The sequence below is a fragment of the Gouania willdenowi genome, chromosome 24 (genome assembly GCF_900634775.1).
Source record: "Gouania willdenowi chromosome 24, fGouWil2.1, whole genome shotgun sequence".
Classification (NCBI taxonomy): Eukaryota; Metazoa; Chordata; class Actinopteri; order Blenniiformes; family Gobiesocidae; genus Gouania; species Gouania willdenowi.
Genome location: NC_041066.1, coordinates 18622027 through 18644981, shown reverse-complemented (window position 1 = coordinate 18644981; position 22955 = coordinate 18622027). Strand labels below are relative to the sequence as shown.

General features: G+C 36.9%; 2 protein-coding genes across 3 annotated transcripts; one reads left to right on the top strand and one right to left on the bottom strand.

Annotated features, from left to right (window-relative positions):
* Nucleotides 1-964: 964 nt before the first annotated feature.
* fam167ab (family with sequence similarity 167 member Ab) lies at nt 965-7818 on the top strand. The gene is made up of 3 exons (XM_028439318.1): nt 965-1079; nt 4545-5049; nt 7262-7818. Exons 2-3 carry the CDS (start codon nt 4702-4704, stop codon nt 7523-7525), a joined length of 612 nt encoding a protein of 203 aa, XP_028295119.1. The 5' UTR covers nt 965-1079; nt 4545-4701; the 3' UTR covers nt 7526-7818.
* A 3660-nt stretch (nt 7819-11478) lies between these two features.
* Nucleotides 11479-22619, bottom strand: ccm2 (CCM2 scaffold protein). 2 transcript variants are annotated; one of them, XM_028440248.1, is made up of 10 exons: nt 22272-22619; nt 19414-19590; nt 19123-19206; nt 17062-17245; nt 16810-16946; nt 16023-16158; nt 15857-15914; nt 15644-15779; nt 15423-15561; nt 11479-12782 (listed from the first exon to the last, which is right to left on the bottom strand). In XM_028440248.1, exons 1-10 carry the CDS (start codon nt 22299-22301, stop codon nt 12478-12480), a joined length of 1386 nt encoding a protein of 461 aa, XP_028296049.1. In that variant the 5' UTR covers nt 22302-22619; the 3' UTR covers nt 11479-12477. The 2 variants fall into 2 exon arrangements, with proteins under 2 accessions (XP_028296049.1, XP_028296050.1); XM_028440249.1 differs by lacking the exon at nt 22272-22619 and adding an exon at nt 19974-20181.
* Between the last annotated feature and the right edge of the window lie 336 nt (nt 22620-22955).

Here is a 22955-nt window from a genome sequence, read left to right as displayed (position 1 = left end):
TCATGGGGCGGTTGAGTATGACTAGTGTCCCCACAGTGCGTACTCAAAAATGTCCCGATATAGTATACATCCAGGTATTTCTCGTGTACTCAATCTTTTTATACTTTCTAATGTGAACGCACTACATACTCATTTTGACGTCAGACTTAGTATGAGTAGTACGTTAGTATGACATTTCGAACACGGCCTATCTTTAAATGTCAAGTAAATGCCGATGTTGCACTTTATCATGAACACAAACTATCTGATGCTGTGTTTGAGGCTTTTATTGTCTACACCTTGCTTTTTGGTTTTTCTGGAAATACATATTTTGGTGTGTCATCTGCTGAATCAAAATACATGTGGAGAATGGACAAATTAGCAAGACAAGAAGACAAAACATTTAATTACATTTTATACATTAGCACTTAGCCATGTGGATTGCTGTTTTTAAATATGTACTATAAATGTAAACAGAAATAAACCACTAATTCAAGAATGACAATCGTGCATCCAACGAAAAATAAAATAGTATGTATGACAAGTGTGACAAAAGTATCATAATAAAACTTGTGTTATAGTCCTTTCCTCCTCAGTAGAGTTGCACTTATTTTCACAACCAGCACTACAACAAATCTAAAATCTGCAGCCAATACTGAAGTCACTAATATATATATATATTGTTAGTTTAATTTAATTTAATATAAAAAAAATAATTATTAAATCAGTATTCTCCTTAAAACTCTTTTTAAAATGTTTTAGTTGAACCATATTTAAGCAACAAGTGTGTATTTTTATTGTTATTTTGTACAAATATGTAGTTCATTGTTGTTTTTAGGACAAATAAAAGTTGTTGTTTTTTACACGCTGGTGCCGCTGTGTGGCGCTGTTGTTGAAATAATATTTGTCGGAAGAGGTGATGAGTCGCAGGGCGTTTCTAAGCAACGTGAACCTGGAGCGACACATCACCGCCCTACTCCGGTAGCTCTCCGCCGGAAAAACTAGGGCGGGCACGATCGTCTCTGAGTGACTGTGTTTTTTTTTTAATGGGAGCTGTGGGGATGGAGGACTGGGATGTCGTCGCGAGGTTCTCCCACCAGGTAAGAGACATGTGCAGCTTTTGAAAGAGTTTAGAGATAGACTCATTTTAGAAATAAATAAATAAATAAAACGGAAAAACGTGTATTTCTTGACGGAGTTCCTTCCCGTGGAAAATACTTCTAATAACTTTTCAAAATAATGTTTTTTCTGTGAGAATAAGTTATTTCAGTGTGTGTGTTGTGTGTGTTTCTAGTGGTAACAATCTTCCGACTTTTAGGGATATTTTATTATTTTATAGATAGTAATGCTCGATAATGTATATTTTTTATCTACTCAACTTATTTGTAATGATTTTACTTCCTTAATGTCACCAAATGACTCATTTAATTATTACTTTTCATTTAATTAATGCATTACAATAAATTAATATATACATTATAATAAAATAATAATAATTACATTAATAATATTTTTGTTTAATAATAGTTGTTATATATTGTCAAGTTGTACTTCTATATATATATATAATACTTTTTTTTACATAAATTAGTCAGAAACAAAAAGAAAACTGCAGTTGGAAAAATAATCATGGTTTTTTTTTGTGTGTGTGTTACATTATATATGGTACAGATATGGACAACTGATGGTCCGGGGGTCCACATGCGGCCCTTGGTCTAAATTTGTGCGTCCCCCAAAGTAAACACACGGAATAAACTAAGCAAAACAACTGCAAAAATACATACACAAAATACACAACCAAACTACACAAAACAATACCAAAAATACACAAAATAACAACCAAGCTACACAAAACTATACCAAAAATACACAAGAATTACTCCAAAAGAAAAAAAAAAAAAAACTACCAATTTACACAAAAGGACAACACTACTACACAAAAGTTAAAACTACAAATAAATATAGACAATAACACACACAAACCGTTGGTCTTTTCCTATAATAATGCTCATATTGATCATTATTCTAAATGCTGACATGAATATTGATAATGTGGCCCACAGATCAGACAAACACATTTTTGTAGCTTCCACTGTGATAAAAAATCAGAATTATTATTGTTAGTTTAACTAATAAACTGTAATATAATAAAATATATATTTGATCTATAATATAATACCATTTAAAGTTGTATCTTTGCGAGTAGCCAAACTGTTACTATTTTTTCAATCCCATCTTCCTTCATTTAAAACAGATTTCCACTATGTGTGATTGTCTTGGTGTGTGTTTGTGTTTAAATCGACCTGTTTCCTGAACATGAAATCTGAGGGATTGCATGTCAGATTTTTCTATATGAATCATTTGTTACCCTGGACTACGAATAACCCTCTAAACCACAGGGACTGCCTGTGGATCTGAGCCTTGTATAGACATTTATAGATTTACATTTGGATTACATACTGTACAAGCATTGACAATGAAAACCCTCAAATGGAAAGTGCCCAGCAGTGATTGATTCAGTGGAATTGCCATATTTTACATGGTACTAAATTATATTATATATACTCAGTGCGGGCTGGTTCTACCATTCTGCGGTTGTCTTTCTTATGTAGACATGACTGCATGTTCCACAAAGAAGAGCCAAATTTCCCTTAAGTTCCTCAGCCGCTGCAGTTTTTGGTATTTCCTCGACCAACACCACAAATAAATTAGATTTACAACCACAGGCTGACACCAGAAGGACGTACGAATGCTGAGCACAGCTTTTGGTGTCGGTAAACACCAGATTTTTTTTATTTATACCCATGGTTTTGATATTTTTGGTACTTGTATTGCAAATGATTTCATATTGTTACATCATTACTTGTGTTAATGTCAGCATAATTTCATATGCCTTCATCCAACCGTGTACTTCCTATTCTTGATTTAAACTGCTCCATTACAGTGGGAATAAAAAGTTTTCCTTCTCTCATTTCCTATAATGATCCATAAGTCTCTACTTTGTAAAGAGGACTATTAAAGCTTGCAGATGGTAAAAGAGAAGTCTATCATTAGATAGTGATTTGCCCAACTCTCTGCTATGCCCATTAGGGGATAAACCAGTGCTAACCACAATCTAAGTGATTTAAGACTTTTTGAGAGCTAAAAAAAAAAATCTGCTCACTCCAGTGGGAGTGAAGTCGTGTGTGTGCACATCTTACACATTTCTGGATATAAAACCTGAGTTTTGGCATTTAAAGCTGATCTAAAGAGGTGGAAAGCTCCGGAGTAGTTAAAAAAACCGCAAATTGCATTAAAATGAGTAAAATAGCACCACCACATCTCAACCTATACCTGTGGATTATACAACTTTAATGGCCAGATTTTTATCAGTTGTTCAAGAAAATTAGAGGTCGACCGATATATGGGGCCGATATATGGACTTTTTTCCAAAATATATATATTTTTTATTTGGCATTTTAGAGTAGCATTAAAGGAAAAAAGAAAGAACATAAAAAACATCCATTCCGATGTATGAATATACAACAACAACAACAAAAGTTATAATAATAATAGTATGTACATGGGAGAGGTTGAAGCCAATAGGCTTACAAATAAAAAGCTGATATAATAAGATAAGGATATAATATAATAGTGCCTGATCAAATATTCTTATCCTATTATATCCTTAATAGGATAAAGAGTTTTGTTTCACTTGGATGTGTTTGGGTATATTTAAAGTAAATGTTGAGTTCTATTGGTGTATTTCACTTAATTTTTAATATATACATTTATATCATGAGTGTTTCAATTGTCTTTCTTAATCATTATCGGTCAACCTCTAGTCAATATAATATTACATCGGTTTGATTATTTGAAGGATTAAAACACAACTTTTTTGCTTTTCTGAGCAGAGATTTCAATATGCATAGATTTATAGCCCAGAAACATGAATGTTCGCCAAATTATTCAAAGAATTTTGTAAAAGTGTCCATGTGATTAAAACATACTTAAAAGCTGACCGATCAAATAGTTGTTAAACACAATTGCTTGATGTCTGGTGAGTAGTTATCTATCTCCTGTTATCCTCAAATATTACATTTTACCCTTGACATTCATAACCACAAGAGTATGAACCCTATTAGTTGTGGTGATGATGTGACTTGGGGTCAAATTGACCCCGGAGGAACACCAATATGTGTAATTTGTGTTCAGCACATTGAAAATATAACATCATGATAATTCTCAATCTATTATAACCATCAAATTAGGAAAAGTAATGAAATATGAAGCAAAAAAAAAAAAAGGCAACTGCTATTTTTTATAAAAATGATAAACATTAAATGGGGTCAAATTGACCCCAAAGATTATAGGAGGGTTAAATATCCCAACAGTGTTCTAAAGGTTTCCGCCTTGTGTTTCACAGGAGGTGGAAAATACTGTAGCTGATTGATTTACAGCAACTGTCATCGCCATGGAAACCATTAGTTTCCATTAAATAATAAAAAAAGAGACACTGCTGTTCATTGTGAGATCAAACGCTTTTAGTTCTCCACTTTGTAACCGCTGTGCTTTCTTCTCTCCAGCTCCAAGGATCAATGACCTTTGAACCAAACGCTGATCCCACACAGTGATCCACCCTAATGTGGAGAAATCCGATGCTGGGACAACAAAGGACATTTCATTTCATTTGGTGACCATTTTTAGGAAAATTTTTTTTTTTTTTTAAAAAGCTGATAAGGAATGGATCATTCAGATCTCCAGATTCTAGTAAGCAGGGTTTCTAATCCAGAGGATGTCGAGTGTGAAGAACTGCCTCCAGATGATGATCTGATGACTTTGAAGGCTTTGACAGAGAAACTACGATTGGAAACTAGGAGGCCGTCTTTTGTGGAGTGGAAAGCCCGATTGGAAGCAGAAGGCTTCAGAGAATCAAGATTTGTTAAAAAATCAATTGAAGCGGTGGGTGAGAAAAAACCAGCAAACCCTGTCGAGGCTGCATCAGATGAAGTGAAACGTAAGCTGCCTTCAGGTGGCGTGAAGGGATTCAAAAGCATCGACGAAGCTCTTACGTGGCTAAGATCAGAACTGGTGAGAGAACTTCAGTTCAATTCAACTTTATTTGTATAGCGCAAATTACAATAAAGTCATCTCAATGCACTTATGAAAATATAAAATTCATAATAAGAAAGAAAAAAACCCAACAAGAACCACATGAACAAGCAATTAGCGACAGTGGGAAGAAACAACTTCCTTTTAACAGGAAGAAATCTCCGTTAGAATCAGGTTCAGTGGTGGCAGCCATCTGCGTCGACTGGACAGAAGGACCAACAGAACAGGATAGAGAGATAGAAGTGTCTCAGACTAGTTGAGCAGTGAAGCACAGATCAGGAATTGTCATCATCAGCTTCACGACACCTGAAACAGAGCAGAGAGAGAAGGACGAGGAGAAGGCACTGACTGCAGAAAAACATGATACTGTTTTATCAAGTCAGCCTGCCTTGGCCTTGGGCCTCACTCCCAGTGGCTTACTCAGCACTTATAAAGGCGACGAATCTCTTCCCGCTAATTGGTAAGCTAACAGCGACTACAAGGTCTGTAAATGCAACCAGACGAGCCCATGTCCGCTCCAGCGGTTAGATTGTTATGATTCAGTCCTGTTTATGCTTTGATTCAGATTATCGCTTGTTTTCATTTATAACAGAGCAACGTATAGGATAAAAATGTCCCTCAGAAGCGTTCTCTTTCTCCATGTCCCATCGGTTTGTCACAGTTTCTGCAAAGGGTAATCATTTTTACTCTGCTCAATTACTCTGCACATTCAAGCATGATTTATGAGCTTGAAGTGGGTACACGGAGAGGCACAGAGAGAGGGAAACTCATCCTTAAACACCAGCCAAAAGACAAGACTACGATCCCTGAACTCCAGCTGGACATAAAGAGTAAAAAAAAATATGTTACATGTGACGTCGTGTAGGTCTCAGAGCAGTAAATCCAAGATTATTTGCTCCAAAAATTATGTAAAAGGTTTAAATGTATTTTGATCGCAACCAGGCATATTCTGTTTAACATTTTCCATAGGTTTCACACATTGCATTGTGGGATGTAGAGTCCCTAAGACAAATTCACTAAAAAAAATGTTTTTTTACTGTGATTTGCCAGCAAAAGATATGTCAAAGTGACTTTTCAACACATTTCTGGTGTTTTCATGGATTGAAAGTTGTGGTTAAACAATAAGGGATGTTCATTTCACTGAAAGAACCGAGTTCGGCTGAACACTGGGAACAAACTAGAACAAAAATAAAGTTAAGGGAATCACTGTCGTCCTTGTTTGGCGAAGAAACACAAAAAAATCACAGTAAGAATTCAGATTCACTTCAGTTTGGCCTGATTTTAAAACCAACAACAGCATAAAGTAGTAATTCCAGGAAGTTCATTTTGTATTCTTTTTTGAAATAATGTGTTAAGGTTTTCATTTATTCAGACAACTTTTTTTCAAGAAGTTTCCTTTGATCTCCTCACATGTTTCGACTGCCAACTGTCAGTCTTAAAAGATTAGTAGATGCCTCTGAGGAAGACAATTGGCAGTTGAAACGTGTCGGGAGATCAAAGGAAACTTCCTGAAAAAAGTTGTCTGAATAAATTTAACCTTAAAGCTGCTTTCCGGAGTTTCTGAGAAACGTCTCGATGTCCCGCCCTAAACAGTTTCACTTCCTCCCACTGCCTCTCCCAATCTACCAGAAGCCACACCTCTACTTTTTTGCACGCACATCGCGGAACATTACAAGGTCACATTGATATAGGTCTATGGGTCAGGTAAGAGCCAAAATCATATTTACCTGTTTGCTGTTGTGACGCGCGGCCTTGTTTTTGTGCACAGTTCCATATTCACTTTGATTGACAGTCTCAAAAACAGGAAGTTGACGCCTATTGGCTGGGTGCACTCGGTGATCGTTTCCATTTGTACAAGGGTCTATAGGATGAAGGAGAGACTAATATACATTAATGTATATGAATGACCACCGGCAATAGACCATAGTAAAAAACTAGTTTTTCGCATTTCAAAAGAATCGTACATAAACAGATTTCTCAGAAACTCCAGATATCAGCTTTAACTTATTATTTAAATCGTAATATATTATCATGAAATAAGTCACACATTTTCAATGACCATTAAGCCAAATATAAACACAACATGAAGTCATGACGCCATACTAGGCAATAAGAATGTTTCTAAGGTTAGGGTTTAAAGTTAATGTTTGTTTATGGGGTACAACAAATGTTCATTTTCACTCCTTTGCAGATTGAAATGCGCTTCCAAGACCAGCAGCTGGCGTGTCAGCTAATGCGACTTCGTAGCGACATCAACAAGCTGAAGATCGAGCAGGCGTGCCACCTTCATCGCAGAATGCTCAACGACGCCACCTGTGGCCTCGAGGAGAGAGACGAGCTGTCCGACCTGCTGTGTGAATGTCCCGTCACACCCGGCCTCGGACTCTCCGCCTCTCTCAGGCTCATTGGTGTCACTAAAATGAACATCAACTCTCGCCGTTTCTCCCTCTGCTAGTAATGATGATTGAGGCCCAGTTAATAAAAGGCCTGGGTGAATTTACTTTGGATGATCATGATTATATATTTCTATACGTATATGCAATGTCACATTTCTAAGGTCAGATATTAATATTTTAATGCTTTTTTTTCTTAAAATTTTTTGTATATTTGATTAAGTTCATTTTAAATTTGGTATTTAATTAAAAATGTGTGATTTACCAGAATATGCTCTTATTTAGATTCGATGTATATTTCATATACAGTACAGTCATGTGATTAAATAAACAATAAAGTTCATTTTTTATGATTTTTATTCTTATAATTTGTATTTCTTTTGTTTAGGGGCGACCGTGGCTCAGTGGTATAGAGTGGGTGGTCCAATAACGAAAGGGTTGGGTGTTCGAATCCCGCTCTCCAAGTCATTGTCTTTGTGTCCTTGGGCAAGACACTTTACCCACATTGCCTCATATAAATTGTGCATGAATGATGGTGGTCAGATCAGAGGGGCTGCAAAGTGGCAGCCACGCTTCTGTTAGTCTAAGCTAGGGCATATGTGGCTACATTGTAGCTGACCACCACTGGTATGACTGATGTGAGTGACTGGTGTAAATGAATAATGGTTTCTGTAGTTCTTTGAGTCTCCTCGAAAAAAGCGCTATATAAATCATAGCCATTATTATTATTATTATTATTATTATTTAGGACACTAATAATCCACTGTTTTTTAACCTTGGGCTCATGACCCCATGTGGGGTCGCCAAAAATTTAAATGGGGTCACCTGAAATGTCTAGTAATTGGTAAAAAAAAAAATTATCTTTTGCCTTTTTTTTAATTATTGATAATTATTACTATTTAATGATTCTTTACCACACACAATCTCAAACAAAAATATTCTAAGCTTTCACTTTCGTAAATAAATAAATCTAGTTCAAATAAAATCCAGTATAAAATTAGAGAATAAATGTCTCTGGATCCGTGAGATATTTGCGATATAAAAATGGGGTCAAGACTCAAAAAAAGGTTCGGAACCACTAATATATTCTGTGTCTAACAGTAACAAGGGTGAGTTTCATGGATAAACATTAAAATCTTCCTTATACTCATTCTATTCACAATACAAAAGCCAGCGTTTACACCAGCGTCATAAGGACACATCAAAGCAATCAGCAGATGCCTCTGAGGCAAGGCAAATGTATTTGTGTAGCACATTTCATACACAAGGCAACTCAATGTGCTTTACATGATCAAAAAGTGCAACAGAAAACATTCAACAGCTTAAAATCAATAACAACAATTAAAATCATCAGTAAAATCAAATAAAATCATCAACATGAGGAAGACTGGCAGATGACAATCGAAACGTGTCAGGAGATCAAAGTAAAATTCCTAAAAAAAAGTTGTCTTAATAAATGAAACCTTAACATATATTCAAAATGAAGACTACATGAACTTGCTGGAATCACTATGCGGAAGTCAAGGACACATCAAAACAATCAGCAGATGCCTCTGAGAGGGACTGGCGGTTGACAGCCGAAACATGTCAGTAGTTTAAAGTAAATTTCCTGAAAAACTGTCTTAATAAATGAAACCTTAACAAATTATTCAAAAAGAAGACTAAATGAACTTGCTGGAATTACTATGTGGAAGTCAAGGACACATCAAAGCGATCAGCAGATGTGTCTGCGGAAGACTTGCAGTTGACAGTCAAAACGTGTCAGGAACTCAAAGTAAAATTCCTTAAAAAAAAGTTTTCTGAATAAATGAAACCTTAACATATTACTCAAAATGAAGACTAAATTAACTTGCTGGAATCACTACGTGGAAGTCAAAGACACATCAAAGTAATCAGCAGATGCCTCCGAGGAAGACTAGCAGTTGACAGTCGAAACATGTCAGTAGTTTAAAGTAAATTTCCTGAAAAAAGGTGTCAATAAATGAAAGCTCAACAAATTACTCAAAAACAAGACTAAATGAACTTGCTGGAATTACTACGCAGAAGTCAAGGACACATCAAAGGGAATCAGCAGATGCCTCTGAGGAAGACTGGCAGTTGACAGTCGAAACACGTAGGGAAATCAAAGTAAATTGAAGGAAAACTTTAACATTTTACACTGACATGAGGCACAAAGCTGTCTCAGCCTAGTTTTGTGTTCTAGAACCTTAAGTGTGCTAATTTAAATATACATACTGTTTATTCGATGGGTGAAAGAAACAAGTTTTTCTGCCTCGGATGTACCGTTGGAACAGATCAGGTAAAACTGCCATTTGCCTATTCACACAGTAGCTTAAATCAGGTTCAGGCTTGAATAAAAATCTGTCAGAAGATTTGATGACAGACAAACAAGCTGGCAGATCTCTCCCTAACATCTAAACATTCCTCCATTATGGAAAGTCACAAATTATTTTCTGTATCGCCATCTGTGCTCACTACTTTCAAGCCGATTTGGGTTTTTGTGTGTTGAGGTCATGAGTTTTTAACATGTGACTATCAGTGGAGCTCACTTGTTGGTCCTTTTGTCTCCATCCGTCCTCCTTTGTGAGGACTTTAAGTGTTTGTCGTGAATGATTTTGCTGACCCTGAGTTTTTCATGCATGACTTCAGGCTTTCTTTGGGGCGACTGCTGCAGAAAGAACCAAATGACTTCGTTGTGAGAGGGTATTATACACATTTGCTAACAAGCTGCGTGGTGACTAAGGTGGTCCTGGTATTTTTCCATACCACAAGACTTTTGGTATTATAACGGCAATAGATTATATACGTTAGCCAAACCTGATTTTAATACATTCATGCATAAAACCTCTTTTGAATAACTAATTGATAAACGGGAACTAGAGCACTATCAGTAATGAATGAGGTTACATTGAAGGTTACAAAGTACCTTCAATGTAATTACCATTTTGTTTTTTCAGTGAAAACAGCAGAAGTATGCTAACAAACTGCTAAAACTCACTGGATTTCTTCAAAGCAATGGAGACACCAAAGGACTGCAGGTTTTAGCACAAATAATTCACCTTTTTTTGTGTTTTTTTTTTAAAACTTAATTTCACTACATTGGTATATTTTTATTTATTTATTTCGAACAAACAAAAACATTCCCAAAAAACGGAAACGAATAAACAAATCTCAACAGAATCTCAAAAAATAAGTCAATTTCAATAAAATAAACATTAACAAATATATTCTCCAATCGAAACAAAAAACTAGAAATGAACAAGCACCATCAACATCTGTGACATTGTACTTCATTTCTGTACTTTTCAAAGATACATCTTTTGTAAAAAAAAAATAAAAAAAAAATGTAACAGGATTATATTCATACTTGGTTTAATCGTTTAATCAAGATCGTTCCACAAAACCAACCCACAAATGGAAATACACATTCTTTTGAAATTATTCAGAGCATACTGTTGTTTCAAGTTTAGTTTCCCTCTAGTTGCTGCAATTAGAGGCAAGAAGAGTAAATGTTCAGCCTAAAATAAGATTAGAATTTTACGGTTTGGTGTTTCTCCAAATGTGTGAAAAAGCAGAGATGAAACTTAAGAAGACAAAGTGACCAAATGTAGTTTATCTGCTCGTCTCCTTTTGCTTCAATCCAATCTGGTTATTTGAGCCTGTGTGTAATTCTAGAGTGAGGACATGAGCTCCAGACTTCTAATATATACATGAGATGACTGCCTTTACTCGCATTAACGTCCCAGTGTGCAGGTACGATGGCCTGCTGAGTGGTTTAAGTGAGTGGAATGTGCTGAGATCCAGCTGTCGGTCCAATTTCATGTTGCTACGACTCGCAATCCTAATCCCCAACTTCGAGGCTGCTCAACGACATCCGAAATGATGAAAGTCTCAATGAAGGGCAGCTTAGGTTCATCCGAGCACATGATACGCATCAGAAAGCCTTCATGTCATGTCTGTCTATTAAACCTCCGAAGACTCCAAAGACCACAAAAAAAAAAATACAGCAAACGGATGAAAATACCATGTTATTTTTAATGGTGCTTGTAATATCTCAACATACAATCAGCATAAATGATCTGTTATTTAATAACCATAATTTGAACAACTGTTGTTACAGTTTGTAATCGCCCATCTGTGGCTGACAGACAGTTGGCAGCAGTGTAAAAGGCACAATGATAAGAAATGGGATGTTAAAGAATGACCTGCTTGAAAAAAAAAGTTTCTAAAAAAATCAGCCGTCGACTGGCTTTGTCCATTACAGTCCCCATCATTCACCAATGAGGATTGTCTTCAACAGCATTTCCTTGGTCAGTTTGCAAAATATGAGGCAAAAAAATTCAAAATAAAGCAACAAATAAACACTGATAAACAATAATAGTGTGAAATACAGCCATACGCAAAACACAGAGGAAAAACACACAAAGCAAAGTCACTCCTGCTCTTTCATAGCAACACCGCAAGTGACAACTACAGGAAGCTTTAATGGTGCATGAGGAAGGTTGTTACACAGCAGTGGTTCCCAAAGTGTGGGGAGCAGCCCAGCTATTTGCTAGTTACGTTGGACCAGATGTGTGAAATTGTTCCCCTTTGGGAACCACTATAATAATAATAAAAAAAAAAGCATAAACCACTTTGGCCTCAGTCTCCAGTAAAAGGCACGTGGTTGTCTTCTGACACACCGTGCTTTAAATCAAATACTCTCACAGGCTGATGCTACGTTGCTGACGTCAAGTGGCAGATACTGCCAATAATTAGGCACAATAATAATATTAATAATCTGATGCTTCATAAAAATCAAAAAACAAGTCAACTACTATAACTGAGGGCATCTACACAACGTGTTTAAGTGCAAATGTTGACTGAAGATTGAACGTTTTGGATTCTTGTTGCGTGAGGAAAAGATAGGAAACGCCCTCTTGACAATTAGAGGAAAATGTATCAACCTAATGTTAGGTTAGTGCCAAGGAATCGCCTTCATCTGATCCCCTCGCCTTCTGCCTTGTCCCTCCTGTCAGGGAGCCACGCCCTCCTGGTCCATGCTACAGCCCAGAGCTTCGATGTCGTTGCTGATGTCGGTGATCATTCTGTCCCATTCGTCCCCCTCCGAGGCGCCGTGGCCCTCGTCTGAGGCGGCACTGTCGCCGCTTCCTTCTGCGGCCCCGTTGCCGTTGGTGGTGGAGTCGGAGGCGGAGCTTGCCGTGCGTCGATACCGACCGAAGCTGTCGGTGATGATTCCTCTGCCGTCCTTCACTCCGATGGTCTCCAAGAAATTCTCAAAGTGCTGGCTGTCCTTCTCTGGTATGAAGGGACGCAGTCCTGGAGGGGCAGGGAAAGGTTCTTCAAACTCAGGAACTGTGGTGTTAATGTAGCATTGGTTCATTACTGTTGGACTGAACGTGATTTTTACTGTGTTGGGTCAGGTCAGTGTGGGGCGTACCCACCTGGTGGGAAATGGAACAGGTGGGGCGCCACAAACAGAACATTTTCAATTTCATGGCGTCTTTTTAAAGTCCTCGTGGCATGATAAAACAAAGTTAACTTCAATAGAAAATTGAGAAGCCAACGATAATTTTTGATATAATGACACGGCCAAATGTTTGAATGACTAAAAATTACTGACTGCCTTTTTCTGACACACAATAACTTCACATTCAGATCTGGGATTGGGCCATTCCTGGTATCAGTGGACAGGTCTGGTTCTACTGATTCAGAAAACGTGCCTTGGGGGGGTCTGAATTGAGCAGCTGGAGGTGAAACGCACACTTTTTGGAAACAACACTTTTGTTTCTTTAATGCAGATGATTCGTTTAATTTCATCTGTCAGGATTACTTGGGGGGGAAATAGGGAAAGTGGGGCATGAACGTTCACATTTGTCCAAAAAAGCAAAAATGCCTAAGGCTGCTTTTACATCAGGATAGCTGTTCTCCACCTGGCCAAACAGGTGGAGAACAGCTGAAACATTTATCACCTTGATTTGACTCAGTCTGTGGCCCAAATTGGATCAAACTCTCAGGAAGACCCCAAACATCACAAGAGTTGCTGGTTTTAAGTACACTATAACTAATATCGTACTCTGCGGATACGATTTTCTGCAGTAAAAAACACATCAAAGCTGTGTGTGTTGAAGTGATGACAGCTTCATTCCACTAAACATGTTCAATCCTGATTATTTGAGGGAGGTTCCTCAAACATTACGACACACCTGTTCCTCTTCACGTCGTCACATGACCAGGTTTTAATGTTTGAATGGTTTTTTTTTTAATTTACTCTCACTGCTGCCAAAAGACAAGCTTGCTTTTGTTTTGGTTTTTTGATTTGGTGCAGCCAGCCAAGTGTTTTTGTATACATCTGCGTTTTGTAGCAATTATGGCTCAAATATTAATTGCTTTTGAACAGTGGTTCCCAAACTGGGGGCGGGTGACGTCAAGACAGCCTTGCTGAACATGGCACATGAATAATGTAAAAACTAGGGCTTTCGAAATTGATGCGTTATTAACACGTTAACGCCACTATTTTTTTTATGCTCGATTAATGTACGCCACGTTGGCCAACTTGCAGGAGAATGATTGAGCTTGGAGCTGTTCCCCACACTCCGTGTCAGTAAAAGGCAGTAATGCCCCAAATGGTGGAGGCCAACCACCGATAAAGACCACGAAAAAGAAGAACATCCGGGAGGCCTTGTGTGTGGTTGGCAAGGGATTTTGGATGGAAAGTTCAGCTTTGCACTTGCACGCAAGTACTTGGCAACACCTGCTACATCTGTACCATGCAAGAGGTTATTTTCACTGTCTGGGCTTGTTGTTCAGAAGACGAGAGCTGCCCTGACGTCTGAAAATGCAAACATGCTTGTGTGTTTGAGCAACTGGCACAGTGCTAAGAAACCAAAGTAATGTGGACAACTCACATATATAGTAACTCTTTGGTTTTGTTCATTTTGTTAAGAATAGGATGGGAAAGGATCAGGCAGGATTACATAGACTTTGTTGAATACAATATGAGAGCCATTAATGGCACAATTACTTTGTTTTAATTTTTTTTGTAACACATACCTATGTTGAGCCTACTTTGTAGTAAGGGATGATTTTGTGTTTTATTTCTACCCATGTGAGGTATTTAGGCACAATCATGTTTTGTGCTCTTTGCTTTGAGGTGGTACGTTTAGATGACGAATTGAAAATGTCTCTGCTGTGATGCGGAAGGAACAATTATTTATTTTAAGCTCTTTGAAAACTGAATGTTTAATCATTCTTTCCAAATCTTGAGCTGGACACTACATTGTCGATTTTGAATTCATGTTAATGTTCCCATTTGATGATTCCTGTTGGGCTGAGTTTTAAATGTTGCAATAATAAATATTTTTGCATAATGTAAGCATATTGGTCCACTCCTATATTTAAAAGAGTATTAAAAAGTTGAAAAACATCATTTTAATGTACAATCAGACCAGATACAAAATATGTGATTAATCATGAGTTAATTATGGAAGTCGTTTGACACCCCTAATAAACACTTTTTTTTTTTACTCAAAGAACTTTATTATTACTGTTGTAAAATATGTGATTTTACATTTTATGAGTTTCAAAGAAGAACAGTCACAATTTCTAAATGTTTTAATAAACGTTATTTTTTTTGTTTTGTTTTTTACCCATTCTGTTGAAATTTTGTTGTGATGGGACACAACACAAAAAGTTTGGTGCTTTAGAATAATAAAAGGTTGATAAATGTCTAAAATAATAGTTAAAAACACAAAAATTTCTCTCGTTTAATTTTTAGAATAAAACTAATATTCTAAAATTCACCTTTTTAAAAAGGGCACTAGTAATAATTAATAATAATTTTGTAATTTTGCATTTTCACAAGCAAATCCACTGTATTGCAGTAATAAGTCTGCATTTGACAGCATAGAAATAAAGCTACATGAAATTTTGTGACTTGAGTAGAAAAACAGTTTTTACCAAGTAGAAGGAACTTCCTGCTGTCCCCGTAGAGCTGTCGTAGATTAATACAAAACTCATGAATGGATGAACCGTTCCTGTATTCGTGGAGCAGGGTAGCAAACTGCTGAATCTCCTGTGATGACAGCTTCGTCCGCAGCTAAAAAAACAAAAGACAAATTAATTGCAAAATCTGAATTTTAGTTTCTATAGGCTGCATGAATGAGAGTAAATCATCATACAGTGGTCATGTAGTCCTGCAGGAGCTCAGCAGCCGTGGTACTGAGCTCTCCTTCACTCAAGGCCTTCGTCTGAGGAGATGCTGGTGTGGAAGCTGATGGACAGTTTCCTTCTGCCTCTAGCGTGGCCTGGAAAGGACTAACAAAGAGTGCTGCTATTTAACAACACAGCACAAGCAACAGAAAAAGATTAGCGGCGTACTAAACCCCACTTACAAAGCACTGCCATCTGCTTCAAAGGCCTCTTTCACGTCCACTTTGCTTGAGGAATCATCTGCAAGATCGACAAAACTGAGAGGTTTTTCAATTAAAAAAGACCACAGAGGAGTCTAACGTCTCCCTAAACATCTACATAATCATAAATCCATTTTTTTTTTCTTACCGCTGTACAGAGAAAGATGCCTGGTGGGCGTAGTTGCTCCATCAAAAATGGCTCGGTCTAAAAAGTCAATGGTGGATTCTGTGTAAACAATCTGGAAAACTTGGCTGAGCAAGAGACACAACTCCTCTGCTGCTGCCTGAAAAAAGACAACACAATCAAATGATTTATTGTCATCTCCCAAAAAATAAAGCAGAATCATGAGTGTAAAGTTTATGGAAACATTTTAAACTTGTTTTTTTTTTTTTATTCGTTTAATCCTTGCTCTAAGCCAGGGGTTCCAAGGCTGCATAATTATGGCCAAAATCATCATCATCGCGATTATTTTTGATCAACACTGTAATCACAATTATTTATCATGTTTGGGGAAAAAAAACAGTTTTTATTACACTACTTTTAACAAACATGTACAGTTTACAGTGCAAAATGAAGCTGTAAATATGAATTATACCAAAAAAATTTAACCCAAGAATTGAAAATGTACCAAAGGCTAACAAAATAAATACAATATTACAGAGTACAGAGTCCTTATTTTAGATGTAAATATTGCCGTCGATTAGATTAATGTCACCGTGGCAACCAAAATCATGATCACAATTAAAATTTGATTAATTGTGCAGCCCTGAGTGGTTCCCAACCTTGTTTGAATTTGATAATAATAATAATAATAATAATTTAAAAATCTAAAATTTAAAAAAAAAAAAAAAAACTCTGGGCAACCCCAAGGTTGAAAAAGACTGCTCTAAGCTCTCCTTATACTTTCTTATTCTTAGCTTTACAAGCTTATCACCTTATTATCCACAGCCAGTACAAGCAGGCAGCAGACCTCCACGAGAACAGCTCCACTCTCTGACAATGAGCTCAGGGTCTGGGACTTATTCAGATCAGGACATGAGCTTGGACAAGGAGAACCGCCTGAATCCTGAGCTGAAAATGACATATGACAAAGGTTAATTCTTTTAAAACTGGTTTCATCCAAAGATAAAAATATGTGTTGCAACCACCATTAATTGCTGCTAATATTCTACGTAAATCTACTTACCAGTTTTAATCACGACAAGATGTAACGAGTCGTCTCTAATGTAGGAAACGGCTGCGATATCATGAATGGGAACTCTCAGGATGATGTCCTCGCCATCACGCCAAACTAGCTTGATGTTGTACGCCGACAGGCTCACGACCGCATCCTGCTCCGACGTCAGCTGGCCTGCCAACTGATGAGACTTCTAAAGATATGTATAAAAGGATAAAACCACATCATATTATTTGATGTAAATGGGGAATCTATGTTGGTTTGCATTTTCATGAAAGGAACAAATAAATAAAACGATATATCACGATACTAAATAGGGCTGCAGCTAACAACTTTTTTAATAGTCGACTAGTCATCGCTTAATCGACTAATTTTTATTTTAAAACACACAAATGAAAAGCAAAAATAACTTAAATAGTCTTTTTACTCTTTATTATAAACTTTTTTTATGAAGTCAATAGCTTTAGCTCTTAGCCCAGTCTGTATTTCGGTGGGTTAGCTTAGCTTAGTTAGCTTTAGTCCAGTTTCCAGTTGATAATCCTTGCAGCAGGTTCGTCTCTGTCAACATGTTTGTGGGAACTTTGTGTGGATCTGACAAAGGAAGTTAGACTGGCATACATTGTTGGGTGGGTGTCTGGGCTGGTAGCGGTGTGACGCTGCATGGCGACTTCAGGCTGTGTGTGTGAAGGCTGGGGGCGGGAGGGGGGCCCTGCAGCACCGCGGTGCTCCAGAGAATAAGTTGTTGACAAAAGACTTGGAGGCAATTTTGGCATGTGGAACAAGGTCTTTAGAGCCATTCTTGGATAAAGTGAGGGCGCAACGTGCATACAGCTCTGAGCAAAGATATATAGAAGGTAAGATGAGCAACTCCTCATGAAAAACTATATTCAGCTCCGTCCACAGCTTGCAAAAGACGGGTGATGACATAACCAACAATTGTTTGACTATTACATTTGTCGGTGACTAATTCTGTCATCAATTTTTGTCGACAATGTCGACTAATCGTTGCACCCTTAATACTAAACAATACGATATACATCGCAATATCTATAATTACAATTTTCACTTTTACAAGTACAAAATGGTATAAAATAAAATTTATTTACTTATTTTTTAACTTGTGAGAACAAGTAAATGGTAACTAACGGTAATTCAAGTACCAATATGATTATCAAACTGTCAAATTATATTTTTCAAAAAAGTTTACCTAAAGCGGAGTGAGGTAGTTTAACAAGGTCAGATGTGTTTCACTAACACTTAGTGACCGGGCGTTTACGTGCTATGCATATGTTTAACCTTTTTTTTTTTTTTTTTTTTTTAACCTTTTCATTCATGTGTTGGTTTTATGGATTGTCAGAAAGAGACAAAAATAGCATGCCCAACATTGTAAAAACTTGTGCCAGGATCATGTGTGTGCCAACTCCTGATTTGCACTCTCTATGGAGCAGGCAGGTGCCCCAAAATGCAAAGAACATCATTGGCCATCCACAATGTGCTCTTAAGGAAAGATTCACCCTGATGCCCTCTGGGAGGCGCTATCTCGCTCCCAGCAGGAAGACAAATAGATATGCAAGCTATTTTATTCCTGCTGCCATCAAGCTTTTAAACACTAGCGAGAGCGCCAAATGAGATGAGTCTCATGTACTGTTTTTTAGGGTTGCATCTATTTTTTTTTTTAATTTATTGCCACTATTGCACTTTATCGCAATGTCGTAACTGCTGTAGCAACTTCATGGCTCTGTTCTTTTTCTCCTGCACAGTGACTGACTGACAAGATGAAATGTGAATGTGTGTGTAATGTTCTGTCCCTTGCTGCAACCCAACCCGCTACTGCAAACTGAATTGCCCCTGGGTGATAAATAAAGTCTTCTGATTCTGATTAGCGCAAAAATCGATTTGGACATTTTTTGGATCAGTGCAATAATTGCTCTGTGAAATATTGCGATATATCGCTAAATTGATTTTTTCTTACACCCTTAATAGTATTTAGTGACCTCATTTCTACACTTATAAATAAAAAATATACAAGCTATAATAAGCTAACAAAAGGATGACATTACAGATGCCTACCCTTGCATTGTCAATGAGCTGTAGGACTTCTGTTCTACTCGAGGGGTTCAAGTATCCTGGAACGGACGTCAGCTGTCCCAGATACTGCAAAGAAAACACAACACTAATGATGAAAAACACAATGGAAAGAACAAATTCAGTCAAATAGAAAATATACAAATGCAACAAGTCAATTTAAGTTCTGCCAAATGGGACAAAAACCTAAATTTGATTGATCAACAAATGAGAAGATTAAAGCATTGTTTACAGAAGTGGTTTGAATTGTTGGGTTCGTTTTACCAATGCACTCACTTTAACTTCCTTTTCTATGTAGTCGTTGAGCAGGATGTCAGGGTCGATGCGGTGATCAGGCTGAGAGAGCGAGAACGTGTGGAGGGCCCTGCGCTCTGTGGACTTCTCCTGAGCCTTTTTGTCCCGTCCCTTCTCTCCTTTCAAGAAGACTCGCTTAAACGGGGACACGATACCCGGCTATTGGATCAACACAAAGTGAAGAAATGATCATTAGGACGACACGATGTCCATCACGCAATTAAAGCAAGTAGCCTGGACATGTACACAGAGCAACAATATGTTTGTTGTGTAAAGAAAACTAAATGGCATCCGTCATTTCTGCAGATGTTATTACTGAGAAACTAAAGTAACACTCAGCAGTATTACACAAACCGTTTGACTCAAATGTCATCCTACTATCTTCTATTGACAACCAATTTTTAAAAAAGTTTTTCTTCCTTCATAACAAACTACTACTCAATTAACTTTCCCTGATTAACAAGTAAAAAATTGTTATTTTAAGAGAATCTTGTGACACTTTTGGCAAAAAAAAAAGCCAACAAGAAATTTCAAACACATACCTCGCTCTCCATCAAATTGACTGAATTCACAGGCTGCTCTCGGATGCAACAACACCAGCTGCACAAGTCACCTGTTGTTGCCTCAGATAACACACACACGCACGATGGCAGCTGGCAAGCGATAAATGACGCAGCCCGGATCGAATATACAACCTTTAATATGTGAGGCCTGTGACTTTGCACCAAGAAGAAGAACAACAACAACTTGGTTTCTGACTTTGTAGTCAAGCACAAGAACAGGAAATGGAGCAGCCACAACTTCCTGTGATGACACATCTGTCATGGCTAAGTTAGAGCGCCTACAGAAATACCTGATGTAACCTCTATGCTCACACATATGATGACAATTCAGTATTTCTACTTTTTCTTGAGCTTCTATCTTGACTTCTGTTCATTTTGATTAACAAACCTGCATAATATAGTGTGAACAAACTAAGCCAATGACAAAAACAGCAGTACTTTGTAACGGCATCAAAATTTTACAGCTTTTATTGATGAAAAGTTAGACAAAAACCACCACAGCAAAAGCCACATGATGGAGTAGCTTGTGAGGAACTTCTCTGTGCACTGATGATCATCAGGTGGATTTAAAGGATTCATACAGTCAAGAACGGGAAAAGACGGTAAATAAATAAATAAATCCAGCTGTTTTATTATTTAAAAAGCAGTAAATTAACCAAAATTACAATTAGTGAAGTACTTTTAATCCTAATCCCACAAACTGTTTATTTTTTTATTTTTAAATTATTAACAAGTTCAAATAAAATCTCAAAATAAAGTTAAAGAAGCTTTTCATGCAATTACAATGTTTTTCAAAAAAGCCAAAAATAAATCACTATCAGCACCAAGTGGATCAAAGCAGAACTACAAGAGGAAACCATCTCAACATTCACCTATATTATTAATAAGACATTTAATACAAAGAAGTGTAATGTACTAAAGTAAATGAATGTTATGTTTTAATAATACGGTTTCAGAAGGAATATTTACTTAAATATCCCACTTGAAATTTTGACTATTATCAATAGCCGAAAAAATATTTACAGTGTTGGTGTGGAAGTAAAGATGGAAGTATAAAAATCTAAACTATGAGTATGTTTTTTATCGTCACACATCATCACAGGATCAGAATATTTGATCATGACTGACACTCACCTGCACTTTTCCAGGTTCTCCTCGACCTGAATCCTTCATGCAAAAATCGTAATACATGGTCTGAATGTCCTTGGCCATGTGTGTATGTGTGCTAGAGTGTGATCATACAGCTGTGGTAATTGATTATACTGTATCATACAGTATGTATAAACAATACATTTTTAAAAAAATGGTGTATCACTGTATGTATAAATATTGTTATCATTAATTCTTAGGAACCTAGTTAATTGTATTAATAAAGGCCATAAAGATACCTTAGAACAGTGGTACATTTCATATGCTTTTTCATTTTTGTAACAGTGGGCTCTCCTAAACCCCTAACTGTCTCTCCAACATTGCCTCCCTAAGGATTAATCTATAAAATCCAAACAATGAGTGTCATTTAAAGTGGAATTTCAACTGTTTTTAATATATATAAATATCATGCAACTTTAATGTGCTTACTTCAATAGTAAGTATATAATCTCCTTTGTAAAATAGAGCTAAGAATTGTGTCCTATTTTTTTTTAAAGTGTGGTAAAATGGCCTCTACAACATAAAATAATCATAAAAAAGAAAATAAACTAGGTTATTTTATTGAGCAAAAGTATTCTCAGTTTGTGGTGATTTTGTAAAAAATCAAAAAAAAAAAAAAAAAAAAAAAAAAAAAAAAAAGGAACTTTTCCAGATTATTTTAAAATTAATTAAATCTTTCCGAGTACCCCCCTGCAATGTGCTGCTGTCCCCCTGTTTGGGAACCACTGAGAATATTCTGAATCTGATCCTACTTGTACTGCTCACAAACTTTATTTTGTCCCATTTTTTAAAGCTTTTCTGCTGCACTATTCCTTGAGATGTTTCATCTCATTTTTGAGGCTGTCCAAACTCAACCTAAGAAAACCCAAGACAGTATGGGGAGAACATGAAAACTCCACACAGAAAAGACCAAAGTGTCCACCCTGGGGTTTAAACACAGGACCTTCCTCCTGTGAATGGGACATGCTAACCACTACACTCACATTAATGCTTTTCCCTGTGTACCTCGAGTTATTTACAGTGTATTTTTCTTATCCAGCTAGCTGAAGTTAATGCAGTATACACCAATGCTAATGCGAGTTAGCATCTCGAAAACTTGTTGCAAAAGTGTCAAAATGTCCAACTTACCTTCTTTACTTTTTTCACATCGTCCTCCATGGCTACAGCTCAGATTGGCACCGGACTCACGGCTCACCTCAGATATCCAGACGAAACTCTTTTGCCAGACACTCATCTGACAGCATTTAGCTTAGCCTAGCTTTGGTACAGCGATGCCCGGCTTCGAGCTGATAGCAAATAGCCATCGTTACAGCGGTCTACTTTGTTATCAAGTGTGAGGAACGAAGCGCCGGTTTATGTATTTACGGAGTGTGAACTTAAAGAAGGCCCGTGTAGTGTCTGTAGGGAGCGCAAACTTGATCAAAACAGTGAAAAGTTTTCAATCGTGCCGCCATTTTGGGCGTAGCACCGCTCGTGCCGTGGTCCAGCATGCTTTGCTGCGGACAAACCAAAACAGGTTGACGCTCAACTAATGGACACGAGCCAAGTCACCAAAAATCCTGCTGAGATTTAAGTTTATTCCCTGTTGGTAAAAGTTTCACTTTTGAAAATGTTTCTACATAATTTACTTCACGCGAGGTCAAATTTTTTAATAGATAAATATCTCAAGTATCATATTTTCTATGTGACGTCACATTAAAAACAGTGCATTTTTTAAAAAAAATTCTACATAACATATATCATATGTCAAGAATCATTGTCATCAAAAACAAAAGTACCTTTTTCTGTAAATAATAATTAATATTTTATAAT